The sequence below is a fragment of the Lagenorhynchus albirostris genome, chromosome 13 (genome assembly GCF_949774975.1).
Source record: "Lagenorhynchus albirostris chromosome 13, mLagAlb1.1, whole genome shotgun sequence".
NCBI classification, from domain to species: domain Eukaryota; kingdom Metazoa; phylum Chordata; class Mammalia; order Artiodactyla; family Delphinidae; genus Lagenorhynchus; species Lagenorhynchus albirostris.
The window spans coordinates 44,389,946-44,405,517 of NC_083107.1; the positions used below are offsets into that span (position 1 = coordinate 44,389,946).

The 15,572-nt window shown below is 34.0% G+C and overlaps 1 protein-coding gene across 1 annotated transcript in view; it reads left to right on the forward strand.

The window, feature by feature from the left end:
• PSME4 (proteasome activator subunit 4) overlaps positions 1-15,572 on the forward strand; it is a 101,080-nt gene that overhangs the window by 58,882 nt on the left and 26,626 nt on the right. Inside the window, exons 16-26 of the mRNA XM_060168600.1 lie at positions 17-86; positions 554-621; positions 1,706-1,921; positions 2,429-2,586; positions 4,098-4,193; positions 11,241-11,296; positions 12,299-12,355; positions 12,584-12,639; positions 12,733-12,831; positions 14,213-14,275; positions 14,553-14,648. Of these exons, the coding sequence (XP_060024583.1) occupies positions 17-86; positions 554-621; positions 1,706-1,921; positions 2,429-2,586; positions 4,098-4,193; positions 11,241-11,296; positions 12,299-12,355; positions 12,584-12,639; positions 12,733-12,831; positions 14,213-14,275; positions 14,553-14,648 (1,035 nt within the window). The remainder of the gene's footprint in view (positions 1-16; positions 87-553; positions 622-1,705; positions 1,922-2,428; positions 2,587-4,097; positions 4,194-11,240; positions 11,297-12,298; positions 12,356-12,583; positions 12,640-12,732; positions 12,832-14,212; positions 14,276-14,552; positions 14,649-15,572) is intronic.

A 15,572-nucleotide genomic window follows, 5' to 3' on the forward strand; every position in this document is an offset into this window, starting at 1 on the left:
ACAAATATGTTTTCAGTGCTGCCCGGAGGAATCTTTGAAGCTATTTGTTCCCCACTGCTGCAGTGTTATAACTCAGCTTACAATGAGTAAGTCTTAAGGTTATTATTCTGTATTTGTAACTTTAGCAAATTTTTTTCTTGGTTTCTACAACTCTGTTGATGGAAACAGATTCTCTAAGCCATGCAGTATTTTAATTTTACAGTTTGGGGTAAAATTGCTCAAAACAAGGTATCATCCAGGGTTGACAGGTAGCTTAGAAATTTTAACTCTATTACATTAATGTTTTCATACATACAAGAAGCATTCAGCTGTTGCTATAATATCTGTTATTTTGTGAGATGTGTAGGGGCAGTCATCCTGGTTGGTGTGTTTATTTTCTTGAAAATTGAGCTTCTACCTCCTCTGGAGCAAGTCCAGCTTAACGAAGAAAGAAAGAAAAAGTCCTAAAAGAGACTTTTCTCAGCTATTAGAAATATTAAATATAAATACTTTTAAATGATGCATTTAGTTGGATATTTGTTTTTTTCTTCTGATACTATTTTGCTATTTTTAGATGATGATGTATTAAATGAAGAAGAGCTAGATAAGGAGTTACTATGGAATCTTCAACTTTTGTCTGAGGTATTGTAAATCTTTGGAATAAGAAAATATTTCTGTGAAAATGTTGACTTGCTCTGAAGATTTATCCTGTTTTGAAAAGTTAACTTTAAAACATGTAAAGTCGGGCTTCCCTGGTGGCGCAGTGGTTGAGAGTCCGCCTGCCGATGCAGGGGACACGGGTTCGTGCCCCGGTCCGGGAAGATCCCACATGCCGCGGAGTGGCTGGGCCTGTGAGCCATGGCCACTGAGCCTACATGTCCGGAGCCTGTGCTCCGCAACGGGAGAGGCCACAACAGTGAGAGACCCGCGTACCGCAAAAAAAAAAAAAAAAAACATGTAAAGTCATAAGTTTGAAAAATGTCTTTATGGGACAACAAAAAGTCAGATAATCTCATTTTCTTATTATAAAAGGAGTATGGTAACTGTTGACTACTTCGTGGTCAATGCTCTACCTGACTTTTTACTGATTAATTCTACTGTGGGTAACTCTGACTGAAAAGTGTATCAGATTTGGCATCTCCCCCCCCACCCCCACCTCATGCCAAATTTGGCCATCAGTCAAACTTCATTTCCTATAGGGGTTAGTTCAGAAACCAAAGAACAGAGAAATCCATTTAAATAAGTTTTGTCTCTTTAAGGAGATAGCCTCTTGAAAAGGATGTTACTATGGCACTTCAGAGCCTAAACTCAGAAAATGTGTTTTGATCTTAAGGAAGAATTCATTGTTAGAATATAATTAAAATGATAATCCTAAAATGAATTAAAGTCATTTTAAGAAACACTATTACGGGCTTCTCTGGTGGCGCAGTAGTTGAGAGTCCGCCTGCCGATGCAGGGGACACGGGTTCGTGCCCCGGTCCGGGAAGATCCCACATGCTGCGGAGTGGCTGGGCCCATGAGCCACGGCCGCTGGGCTGCGCATCCGGAGCCTGTGCTCCGCAACGGGAGAGGCCACAAGAGTGAGAGGCCCGCGTACCGCAAAAAAAAAAAAAAAAAAAAGAAACACTATTACTATTTTAGACTACTTTAATGGCCAAACATAGTTAACTTTAATTGTTGATTCTTGATCTTTTAACCAAAATATCTTTAACTGTTTTCTTTTTAGATTACTCGAGTGGATGGGAAGAAGTTGCTTCTTTATAGGGAGCACCTTGTAAAGATTCTCCAAAGAACCCTACATTTAACCTGTAAGCAGGGTTACACTCTGTCTTGTAACCTTTTGCATCACCTTCTTCGTTCTACTACACTTATCTACCCTACAGAATACTGCAGTGTGCCAGGCGGCTTTGACAAGCCTCCTTCTGAATACTTTCCTATCAAGGCAAGCATTTTCAATAATTTAGGATTCCAGGATATATTGGGTTATTTTTCTAAGGGATTCAAAGTGCGGGTTTTTTCCTTGTTGTGTATTAAGGTGTCACTTCTTTATTTTTAACATAGATTACTAAAACTATTATTGAAATGTTTTAAAGTTGAGAAGTATGATGTAGCTCTCATCTAGCTCTAGTTTTCTTCTTTTCTGTTTGTATGTGAAATGACTTTTTAATGCCATATTTAACCTCCATAGTTCCATATAGCTTGGGGGTGGAATGCAATAGCCTTACATAAACTTACTGTTACTCTTATAGTAAACTCATATTTGAGTGGCTCTTCAGGGAGACCCTTTTCAGGAGTGATAGACTCCTATGATGTCTTCATACCTTTATTTTGTGCACTTGCTGCCTTAGGTTTGGATTACCTATACAGTTTCTTTTAAGCCTTTTAAAATATGTTTGTATTTTTTTTTTTTCCTAACTTCTCAACTTGCTAATTAAATGCTATTTTCTAGGACTGGGGTAAACCAGGGGACTTGTGGAATTTGGGGATCCAGTGGCATGTTCCTTCTTCTGAAGAAGTGGCTTTTGCCTTCTATCTGTTGGACTCTTTTCTTCAGCCTGAGCTCATCAAACTCCAGCATTGTGGGGATGGAGAACTTGAAATGTCTAGGTTAGTTTTCTTTTATAAACAGTTAGTGTTATATGGTTGTAGACTAAAAAATTCTTTTTGTGCCTCTACCTCTCTCGATGGCATATATGATGTACTCATTTTCTTTTTTTAAAAAATTAATTTATTTTTGGCTGTGTTGGGTCTTCGTTGCTGAACGTGGGCTTTCTCTAGTTGCAGTGCACGGACTTCTCATTGTGGTGGCTTCTCTTGTTGTGGAGCACAGGCTGTAGGCACACGGGCTTCTGTAGTGGCTCGCGGGCTCTGGAGTGCAGGCTCAGTAGTTGTGGTGCATGAGCTTAGTTGCTCCCCAACATGTGGGATCTTCCTGGACCAGGGCTCAAACCCGTCTCCCCTGCACTGGCAGGTGGATTCTTAACCACTGCGCCACCAGGGAGGTCCCTGATGTATTCATTTTCAATGTGTGTTTTGAATGCCTGCCATAAATGTGATCAGAAAACCATTTAATACATTTAAGTGGTTTTCTAATCACATTACTATAATATAAAACTATATAATATAAAACCATTTTATAGTTTAATAACAGAAATTTTGTCATAATATTTAAACATCTTAAATAGAAAAACTCAGTTTTTTTCTAGTTTTTCTAGTTTGCTTTTAGTGACAGTGTCACTTGTGCATCTTTTGGGAAGTGTGTGTAAATATGCCCCCTTTGTAAGGAAGTGCCTGTTTTTCTAGATTCGCCTTAGATTTTATTGGCTTGTTTCTTTTCAGTAATTCATACTATTGATATTAATATTACTTAGAGAAATATCTCTAAGATATTGTTTCTCCCCCAAAGAGCTTTAGCACGAAACAATTATTTGAGACCACTAGACTTTTATAGTTTGAATCTTTGAAAGTTCCTAAAATCATAGTAAGAAAATTACTATGTGTCAAATAACAGGAAATTCTGATAAACAAATCCAGTAGGAATGGGCTTGGAGGAAGAAGAAGTATGATTGACTTACGTTGGCTGTGTGGTACTCTGAACTGCTTTTTTTTTAGCTAGTCTTTTTTTTTTTTGGCTACGCTGCATGGCTTGTGGGATCTTAGTTCCCCAACCAGGGATTGAACCTGGGCCCTTGGCAGTGAAAGCGCTGCATCCTAACCACTGGACCGCCAGGGAAGTCCCTAGCTAGCGCATTTTAAAAGACAGACTGTAGTGGAGAATCTTCTGTAATACTGTTTTCCCTTTTTGTTAGTGGTTGTGATCTTTGGGTAAATAGGGAATTAAATTCAGAATTGCTTCACAAAGGGCAATCAGTTGTTGTTACTTGTGATTATTTAGAGCCTGTTTAAATGTAAGCAGGTCTAATATTATCAGTAAATATCTGTTTAATTACCTTGTACTATTAAGAGGGTAAACTGAAAACATTCATCATTTCTATGCCTTAATTTTGTATATTCTCACTTGATAAAGTTTTTTACTTCACCTTAAACTCTACAAGGCTTTTTCTTAAATAGGGATTTGGAGTCTTCTCAAATATGAAAATGCTTTTTATTTTTTCTAGAGATGATGTTCTACAGAGTCTGACTATAGTACACAACTGTTTAATTGGCTCAGGAAACCTCCTACCTCCCTTGAAAGGAGAGCCAGTTACTAACTTGTAAGTAAAAATAACTACTTTACATATTTTGCTGTTTTGCCATTTGGCATATATTTTAAGACTTAGTCACATAATGAGTCACTGGTTTTGTTATTGGTGTTGTTTCTGTATCACTTTAACCTTTTTGTCATTGTTAGGCCAAAAACACCTGAGGCACAGTTTAGATCTATAAATTTTAGGGCTTTATTCAGATTTTTCATATGGTACCAGGATAGAGTAACTTTCAATGCTAATCAGTTTTAAAATATCAACTTAGAGATATTGAGTTCATCTGTTAGTTTACTGAGTTAATTAAGATAAATTCTTTAAAAAAAGAAAGGAAAACACCTTTTTTTTTGGTCTGCAATCAATGGTAAGGATTTTCTAGCAAAAAACCTGGGGTGTTTTTTAATAAAAATTTGTTCTATGTTATTCATTATGATTTTGAACTTTTGAGATCCACCAAGTTGCTTTTACAAATTCAAGTGCTTTTCAGAGTATTATTATTTCGAATGAATGTCTTGATTTAGTCCATTGTCAGTGTTACCATTTAAGTTGAAAAAAATTGAGTTTAAATGAAATCAGCTGTATATAACTTTAGCTCACTTATCAAGTACATAGATGCTAGTTTCAGTATACCATGTTAGATTATTTTCTCTGAACACCAACATCTCATTGCTGAATAAGTTAATGAAAATCACACAAAAATGAGTAAGGAAACCTTGCCCCTCAGAAAAGCAGAAGGGGAGAATTATTTGTTGATTTTGCAACAAAAATCTTAAAATGTTTCAAGGAATGGTTTTAAAATGTGGCTTGCTTGTCTTTCCATATTCTGCATAATCAGTTGTTTGGGGTCATACGTTTTCATAATTCCCACTTATTTCACTTATCTAAAAACTGTTTCTAGGCATTGAACTTTTTAGATTACTCATTAGATTTAAGAGGGAGAAGTAGGGTCGTTTCAGGTAAGGAAATCTGTTTTAAGTTTGCCTAGGAATTTACTGAATTCTTTTAAAGAACTTTTGTTTTTCATCAGTTTTATAGTTTGATATAAGAGCAATTTTACCAAAATTCATTTTTGTCAAGAGAGATGTTAAACAATATTTTTAAATGAGAGACCTACAGAAATGGTTTTGATTTCCCTAATGATCTTTAACAGTATGTAATAAGTAAGAACTTAACTCTTACGGCATGCCAAAAAGCTATTTCATACGTAACAAATTGATTATATCAGTAAACTTAGTTCTGCTTGAATGTGTTGAAGTGTGGTCCTTTAATCCAATAATTTATCTAAGAGCAAAAGCATTTATCTTTTGTGTATATAATTAGATTATTTTAGTATTGAGTGATGATTACAATACACTCAGGAGGCTTAGAGGTTTCCGTTGCAGTTCATTTCAGCATGGAGCCATTGAAGCAAAGTCTTTATCCTTTGAAATAAATGTGCATAAGGACAAATGTTCCATTTGGTTATTATAAAGCCAGTTAGATATGTATATAATGAAATGCATTTTCAGTAAGGAAAACAATACCATATTATTAAAACCTTATTAATGCCACAAAAGATAATTAAGCAGATTGTTAGCCCATTTTACTATACATTATAAGCTATAAAATTGAAACGAATATCCCTTTATAGGTTTTTTTTCAGAAAAGTTGAAAAGGAAAGATGATTTAGATTTAAAAGTGTTGTGTTTAGAATTTTCACTTAATGAAAATTTGACATAATAAAACCTAACAAAGTAATACAAAATTATGTTTAATATAAATGTGTTTATATATTTTAATTATAAAATATATTTTCTTGTATATATAATAGTACATAATGAAATAAAATATACAACGAGGAGAACTTCAATCATTTTAATCACTGAACAGTACACATTTTTAGGATTTTTTATAGTTATGTACATCTACTCAGTGTAATGATTATACAAAGTACAGTTAGAGATGAATGAGCATCCCTTTGCCTTTGAATTGTCAAAAGAGAGAGTTTGTAAAGTCTTCCCTGGGCTTTTAATTAGTTCTTAACAGAATCCTTTTTTAAAAAACCAATTTCTAACTGGTATCACCTTCACCTGAAATTTTAATTTATTTTGGCAATATGTGACTTTTTCCATTGACTTTATATAACATTATGACTTTTTTTTTGCAGATAGCAAGTTAGTTTTCACTAAAGTAAAATAAAATAAAGTTAGCCTTTTAAATTTCTAAAATGCTTATTCTAATATAGGTCAATAATTATTAAAATCTTCTAAGTGTAAATTGATTTGAAAGAACTAATCAAATAATTTCAATTGATGGTGCCATTGTTCTGTAATAGTGAATCATACTGCCTAGTTTGAAGAAAGAAGATCTGTAGCATAATTCTTGGAGATTATCAGTAGCAGGTCAATTTGAAACTAGAAGATGAAAAGAACTCTTTTATTTTGGACATGAGTTATTCCAAAGGAGATAGAGTAAAATGTGCCAAGTTGGGGAGAAAAGGAAACGCATAATGGTGACCAATGCTTTAGTGTAATGCCTAAGATATCCGGTGGTGTTTGGCTGTGGTATTGTGGGACATTTTGCATTTTCTGAAATACCAGACCAGTTTTTGGAAGCACCTAGCAGCTCAATTCTTTTTTTAAATTTAAACTTACATTTTTCTTATATAAATCTCAATTAGGGAAAATATTCTAGCTGCTTTAATTATTTTTTGTCGAATCACTTATTATTAAGTTTGCCTTGTGCATGTATTAGTAGTATTAGTCTTCTGGCAAATTGCAGCAGTAAAAAACCAGAAGCTTATTTCAGTTCTGAATTTTCCTGTAAGAAAATCTTAATTGCTAATAGAGTATATGGGATCCCATTGTTCAGGGAAATGGCTACCACATGTGAAAAACAATTTTCTATGCTATGTGATTAGAGACTGACAAAAAATAAAAAGCTTAGATGAGATGAGTTGATTGTCCTAAGTATAAAGTAAATTATATATCTAATGATATCTACATTGTACTTTTTGGCCTTTAGCAACATAGGGTTACTAAGTATCTTGTACATATTTTAAATTTTACTGTTTCAAAGGATGGATGAAATAAGGTCCCTTGAGGGTTTAATTTACCCTTAATTGGGTAAATTTTTTAGTTTAGTTCAGTTTGAAATTTAACAGTTTTGTCAGATACCAAGGTTACTGAATTAATCTTAAACCTCTCTATTTTGCTCTTGGAACCTTTAGTTAATGATTTCATAGAAACATTTGTGCTATAATTTATACTCATAGTTCTACCTTTATAGATGTGGAAGTTGGATTATGTCTTTCCAGGGTCATGTAGGAATTTTGGACACTTGCCTTTAATCCTCAAATTGTCATCAATTTCTCCTTTTGCAGTCCATTTCTTTAGAATCTTTTAGGTCTAACCAGCTATCACAGGATGCAAAAAACTAACATCTATAAAAACAGGGTTACTCAAGGTAGAGGAGTCATCATTTTTCATCTCAAATATTTCTTCTTTACTTTGTGCCCCCTTTCCTCCAATAGATCTGTTAAGTCGTTCTTAGTTAAATCATTCTTAGGAGCTCAGCTTTTACTAACTTTTCACTCAAAAAAAAAAAAAAATTCATACTTAAGGTCTAAGAGTTGAGACCATTTCATGAATATGTGAAAGGATGTGTTGTTATGCGATGAGGGGCAGGGCTAGCTAACCTCTCTTGGCACCTCCAGGAAACTACCCAGCTCTGCTGGGGGAGCTGCACACAGAAAAGGAAACAGTTACTACTCCACGGTGAGTAACCCTGTTTTCTCCTTATTTCACCTTCTGACTGTTTTCATTGATTTTTAAAAAAACTTGTGTGTCAGACATGGAAATGGTTCTTATGCTCAGAGTTAATTTTAAACCTAGCGGTATGTAAGATTCTCTTTACTTGGCAACCTTTTGTTCACATGGTAGAGTCAGAGCCAGCCTTTAATTTGTGTTTATAGCTATTGTTTATGCCCAGGATTCAACTGGATAACAGAACACAGAAATAGGCCAGTTGTCTGTTGTGAAACACTTGTTACCTTGAGGGAAAACAAAACCTGTTAGTGGCTTGGTTTTTATACCTTTTATGTTTGTTTTCATTTGGGAGGGGAGGGATTTGGAGCAGGGTAGGTTGTTCTTCCACTTACAGAAAGGGAGAATTATTGTTTGCAGTTGTTCCATGACAGTTCACCTAGCCTTCATTTGCATATTTGATTTGTATTGTATATTTTGTTTTTATGTTACTGGTCATTTCTTCCTTTTTCACCATCCTTTCTTTCCCACCAGTGATTATTTTCATCGTTCTACTCTAATCAAATCTAAAGAAGATTGCCATCTAGTGGTACAAATAGCATAGATGTAGAAAACGTACAAGTTTTTTGTTTTGTTTTGTTTTTAAAGTGGTACAGATATTAAACACATTTTGTTATAAATTAGGTGGCTTGGTGGTCCTATGTAGTTGCTATGAACCTGATTTAACTTGATTATTATTGTATACATGGTATTATTTGTAATATGTTGTGTTGAAATTATTTGTCATACTTTTATTTTTATATTACTGTTTGTAAAATGAACCAGTGATGAGTAGAATGAATTTCACTCGGGGTGGGGGAGTGATGATATTTTGTTTAAATTGTATATATTGCTACTATAGTGTTTAATCAGAATGCAGATCTATAATTGTTGATAGCACTTTAAGTCTACTCAGCTAAGATTATGTACATAACTAAAAGTTACAAGAGCAGATTTACGTATCAGAGAGTACAGCCCAGCACACGTAGACTTAAAATGTGACCACAAAGAGATACAATCATAAAGTCTTACTTGGGTAATGGATAGACATTTCTTTTAGAAAATTATTCTTCTAAAGATCAGAAGAAATATTTAGTTATAAATATGTATTTATACTCAATGAGAAGCATTTGGTGTAAAAGGTGTCAATACAATCAGAGTTTAATTAATTTGTTAGATAAGAATAGATCACTTAAAGCTGAATCTTAGATAAATAAGCATAAAAGAAACTTGAGATGGATAAGAACAAATAAAGTAAAGCTGAACTATATGTCTAAACAGATGCCTTCTATACTCTTGAGATGTGTAAGATGTGTTTTAGTTCAGGTTTTAAAAGTAAAAGCCTAAGCCATTTTAATTTAAATCTATTACTTAATATTTTAAAAGCCCACACAGGTTGATATGTTTCTAAATAATTGTAATAAGTGATAGTACTTCATCAACTTTTCTGATAGGGAAACAATTCAGAGTGACACATGGATTTTTAGAATTAGCATCATGGTTCTTAGATGAGACTTGTTATTAAATGTAGTTATAGTGTGATTGGTGTTATTAGAGTCAGAAAGGCATATAAGAAAAACATTTCAAATTCCCAACTGATAGCCTTTTGTTTGCTTGTTGGTTTGTTTGATATAGTAAAAAAATTTTCGGGATAGCTTACTATAGTGATTGCTTTTTAAAATGTCATTTGTTAAGAGTAATTTTGTGACAATAATTAAAATGCATGCTTGGTTCAGTACTGTGTGGTACTAGGTATGGACGGGGTGAGGTACAGTTGTATTCCTACTTTAGGAAACAACTTATGTTTATAGCAGCAGTGAGGGGACATGCGCTCTCATGTGATAGCTTGTGGCCAAGTACTTCCCCATGCTTTACCAGGGAAGGTGGAGGGGGGTGGGTAACAGTCTTTCGCCTAACGCTTGTTACTATGTGAGCACAGCCTTTTCTCTTTCTTGGTCAAATCTAATTTCAGTAAAGTTATTGGACTTCCCTTGAAATTCAGTGTGAAAGAATCTGATTTTATTTTTTAATGACTGGACTCTGGATACATATATATTTTTCAATCATACATAATTTTACAGAATGTTCAAGTTTGCAAGCTGTTGCCGAAAGTTGAAACTTTATGGAATGAAAACCAGATTTTAAGAAGAATTTGAATTTGAAATTCTTGAAATTCTCTGAAAAGCAAATTAGCATTTTATATTATGAAATATTACCATTCTTTGTTTATATTCTGTAGGCTTGGTTTTGAAACTTGGGACAGTACTGTTGCCATCCACATTATGGCAAGGAACATAGTTAAATAATTGGCATTTTAGTCATCTTAATGTTATTACCCATTTAGATAAATTCCAGAATTCACAACAACCAAATATTAGGGTAGAGATAACTTAATTAATTCAACTTAAAAAAATACAGTACGGGGGAGGGGTATGTTGATTTCAAAATAGTGTTTTCTTCATTACAAGTGTTGTGTAGGTCATGAATTATGAGCAATAATTATAAATTTTCTATTTATTACTAATTAACCTTGTATAGGATACGCTTACCCCATGTTTCCTTGGCATTTGTGCCTGTCTTCCTTTTCTTAGAAAGTATTATCGCTTTGTTTGTAAAAAGTTATTGAATTGAATCTCATATTTTGAAATAAAGTCTATTTATTTTTCATTAAAGAAAATTTAGATTTCAGATATAAAGGTTCATATTCCCCAGCAGAATCTGTCCATACATACCTAAAAAATGACTTTTAATGTAGTATTTTTACATCTGAACATCTTCAAAAGTAGTGGCATTTTACTGCAGATGTCAGGAGAGATCAGTTTAGCTGGTTTTAAGAGGAGGGGTAATGATTATCTAAAGAAGCGTGTCTGCTGTATATTCTACAGTAAAATTTGATGGTGATTTTTTTGGTGTCTAGTTTTAACCTTTATTATAACATTGTAAAGCTGACTTTTCCTTGTATAAATGTTTAACATCAGATTTAGGCTTTTACGTTTGAGTATTGAATATCAGTGTTATGTTCATTTGGGCAGTAAATTCCCCCCCCCCAAAGTCATTATATTTAATTAAAATTTTTTTAAAGATGAATAACACTGTCCTTACTGAAACAGATAGAGCATTAATCTTCAGAAAGCTAGAGTAAAGAATTGAAGTACTGAAGATGAGAGATCTGTGTTTGTTAAAGATCATCATTTAAACATTCTAGCAATGACACTTTTCCCTTTAAGCCTCCTTATTGGTATTATTAATAAATACAAGCATTCTTGTTTTTATACAGGGTACCAAGTATGGTGTCCTTGGAAGAGACAAAGTTGTATACTGGACTTGAATATGGTATGTGAATCCTAATCTGAGTAAATCTGTATGGACTGTTTTCATCAGTTACTGTACAAGGGTTAAAATGGGATAATTTTGTAGTTACAGTTTTTCTAGTCTCTTTTTTATATGTAGAATGAATATTAATTACTTAATATTATCTTTGATTTTTCTGGAGAAAGTGTGTAATTATTATATAAAGAATAGCCAGTAAAAGATAGATGCTTTCTATGTGCAAAGGCAGACTTTTCATATATTGTAATGCTCATTTATGGTTAGAATTGTTATAGAACTGTTGTATTATACTTGATGTAAACCCTTACATATTCTAACTATCTTTATAGTATCTTTCTATCATAGTGAGTTAAATTTTATATAAATACTTATGTAAAACATTTTGTGTTAATTTAGTGTTCTGAATCTAACATTAATAGAAATTTAGCACACTTCTTTATTGCTGGATTAACATCGGAGTTCATTGCATACATTAATTAGGTGTAGTTTGTTTGTTTGTTTGATTTGGGTCACCACAACTAATTAGAGAATCCTATGCATTTATGGCCTCTAATTAGAGGATAGAGCCTTTGAAATATTGGCAGAGATAGTTTTATCTCCCTCCTCCTTGCCTGCCTAATAAAGTTTTGTAAGCAGGTTCTTATAAATGTGAAGGTTTTAAAAGTTATTCTGTATCATGCCAAGCTACTAACCAACTATGATAAAGACAGACCCATTTGGTTTTTCTTTGGTTTTTTTTTGTTTGTTTATTTATTTTGTTTTAATTTTTATTGGGGGTATAGTTGATTTACAATGTTGTGTTAGTTTCAGGTGTACAGCAAAGTGAATCTGTTATACATATAAATATATCTCCACTCTTTTTTAGATTCTTTTCCCATATACAGACCCATTTGTTTTTTTCCTGGATACGTTATCTCTTCTTGATATAACTGTTTTGATATAAACTTCAAAGCTCTGGTCAGCATTCAGTGTGTAAAATGCTTTCTCTCATTTTTTTAAAAATAGATCTATCCAGAGAGAACCACCGAGAAACAATTGCTAGGGTCATAAGGAAACTTCTTAGTAAGTACAAATATGTATTTAATTTATGTTTATTAATAAATATTTAGAAATTTTATTTTATAGCATGTGTGCTTTTACTTAACCATTTTAAAATTCTAAATGGTGAGAATATCAGGCAGTGGTTTTTTTTGGTGCGTTTGGTTTTTGCTCTTCTTCCTTAACTAGTATATCAGGAGTCCTATAGTAATTTAAAATATTTTAACCAAAATTCTTTTCCTCCTATTATAGACCACATACTTAATAATTCAGAAGATGATACCAAGTCCTTGTTTCTTATCATAAAGGTACAGTTGTCATTTAACAGTTGCATAATTGTTAATATGACCGGGTTTGACTTGACGACTCATAAATATAAAATTTGCAATTCTTTGATGCAGATTACTGGAGACCTTTTGCAATTCCAAGGATCTCACAAGCATGAATTTGACTCTCGTTGGAAAAGCTTTAACCTAGTAAAGAAATCAATGGAAAATCGGGTCAGTATTTTCACCTAAAGCTGAATTTTTTTTAAAGGTGTATAATATTGATATAACCACCTGATATAGCAATTATTTGCCATACAGAGGAAGTTCCCTATAAGTAAAAATAGTAGATTTTCAAATATTATATGATGGTATAATCAAAAGGATCCTAGAAAAAATGTACTTCCCTGAGACAAACTCTTCTGTCGATTTCCATGGTAGTCTCCGGACTCTCAATGGCAATTTCAAGTCTGATAACTTGGCAAAGTTATCAGACTTGATAACTTTCTTACCATGTAAGAAACTTTCTTACCATGTAAGAAACTGAAGGAGTAAAAATAGGAATTGTCCACAGGCATGACTTTAAAGCATTGCATTTTATGTAATCTTATGTTATATTTGGTCTCCAAGAGAAGTCAATACAAGCTTCCCTGGGAGCCTGGAAGAAAGTATACTTAAGTCAGCCATTTGATGTTCATAGCAGTGTTCTTCTATAGGAGACTTTTGTTGAAATTGAGTCTGAAAAGGTTATATGAGTTCATTGTTTAGGCACAGGGTGCTACATATTTTAGACAAAGGGAATGGCATGTGACAGGGCAGGGAGATGTACAAACATGGCATGCTTTAGCAAACAGTGTTTGTAGGGAAGAATGGCAGGAGGTGAACTAGGTCATTTCTAGTTTTGCCCAAGAAAATGCTTCAGTTTTACATTCAGCAACGGGGGAGTCATTAGAAGTTCTTAAGTAGATCTGATGTAAATGTTGGAAAGATCATTATTCAATTCAGTGAATTTTGAAAAGCTCTGCCATCGCTGTGAACAATAAGCAGTAGGCGATTGAGACTGGAAGCCGGGAGGCTTTAGTTAAACTATTTTTTTTTTTTTTTTTTTTTTTTTAGTTAAACTATTATAATAGTTCAGATGGGAAAGCACAGCCTGAATCCAGTCACTGGCATTGGGGTGGAGATAAGGTGTTTTTAAAAGAAGATGGAATTGTGGGGACTTGATGACTAATGAGATACAGGTGTGAAAGAGGAACAGTCTGAGTTCCAGACATCTGCCTTTAGTGACTGGGTAGAACATTGGGGGTGGGGGAGAGCTTAAAAGATAATTTTTACAAAAATAAAAAATGTTATATTCTGTAGTAAACATACACAACTACCCAGAAAGGCTGTTTATAAGTTTAATAGAGTAAAGCAGTTTTCTTAGTGGGCTGTTTTTGTATTTTTAGTATTTGACTGAATAAAAGTCTGATGATTTTAGAATAAGTGAAATACCTTCAGTACCCATCAGCCCATCCTGTACCTTCTTTGAACTATTTTTTTGTTAAGGGGTTCAGGGGAACCATTGTTGAAGTCATTTAGGGAAAATGTTGAAGTGTTTGCTACTGTTTTTCAGCTCCATGGGAAAAAGCAACACATCAGAGCGCTATTGATTGACAGAGTAATGTTGCAGCATGAGGTAAATAGCTTTTTAAAATCATGATGCCTTTTTTTTTGTCTTGCCGTGCTGCACAGCTTGCGGGATCTCAGTTCCCCAACCAGGGATTAAACCCAGGCCACAGTAGTGAAAGCCCGGAATCCTAACCACTAGCCACCAGGGAACTCCCCACAGTGACTTTTTTAAATGACAGTTTTTCAAATAAATATTTAATTATTGGTGTTACTTCATAATTAAATGAACTTTTAGTAAAAAACTTTGAGATTTGATTTACACTGTTTTTTTTTTTTTTTTGTAGCTACGAACACTAACTGTTGAGGGTTGTGAATACAAAAAGGTACATCAGGATATGATTAGAGATCTTCTTCGTTTATCTACAAGTTCATACGGTCAGGTAAGGCTAGTCCAAACAGTCTGGGCATGCCCCCTCTCACCCATTTTGTAACGTGCAATCTAAAGTATCCCCATTTTAACAAGGGAATTTAAATAATTTATTGGCAAAGAAAATTTACATTTTAAATGACATATATTCAAACTAATCTTGCTTCTCTTTTTAAAATAATGTTTATTTTTGCTGTTTGTAATTGCTTCTCAAATTTTTTTTAAAAATATATAACTAACGTTGGTAGATAGTGCTAGTGTAATGTTGATGCCACTTAAATTAAATCACATTATGAAGGCCTGTCTGTGACGGCCATATAATTCTTCCTAGGCATTCTGCTTGAGTTCAGGAAGCTGATACCATGTGAATTGTGGGGTCCCTCCTTTCAGGTAGCATAAGACCAAAAATTTATCTCTAAACACAGAGAACTGGGAAAAGTAAAGAGATTCATGTACAGCCAATGATTCTGTCTTTATAAAATAGTGTAAATTAGGAAACCAATCTAACCCAGAGATTTTGCCTAAAGTATTATTTTAAAAAGTTTGAAATATGTACAGTGTATTGCTTTTATTCATTACTATTTAACTAGTTCATGGATTATAAATTTATACTGAATCTTTTGCTTGGGTTAAAAATATGTGGCCTAGGGCTTCCCTGGTGGTGCAGTGGTTGAGAGTCCGCCTGCCGATGCAGGGGACACGGGTTCGTGCCCTGGTCCGGGAAGATCCCACATGCCGCGGAGCGGCTGGGCCCATGAGCCATGGCCGCTGAACCTGCACGTCCGGAGCCTGTACTCCGCAACAGGAGAGGCCACAACAGTGAGAGGCCCTCGTACTGCAAAAAAAAATACGTGGCCTATACTTGAGGCTTGCATTGAAAAGGTTAAGTTGTTCTGTGTTTTGGAAAGTCTTTGATTTTCCTTGTGTAGACACAAGA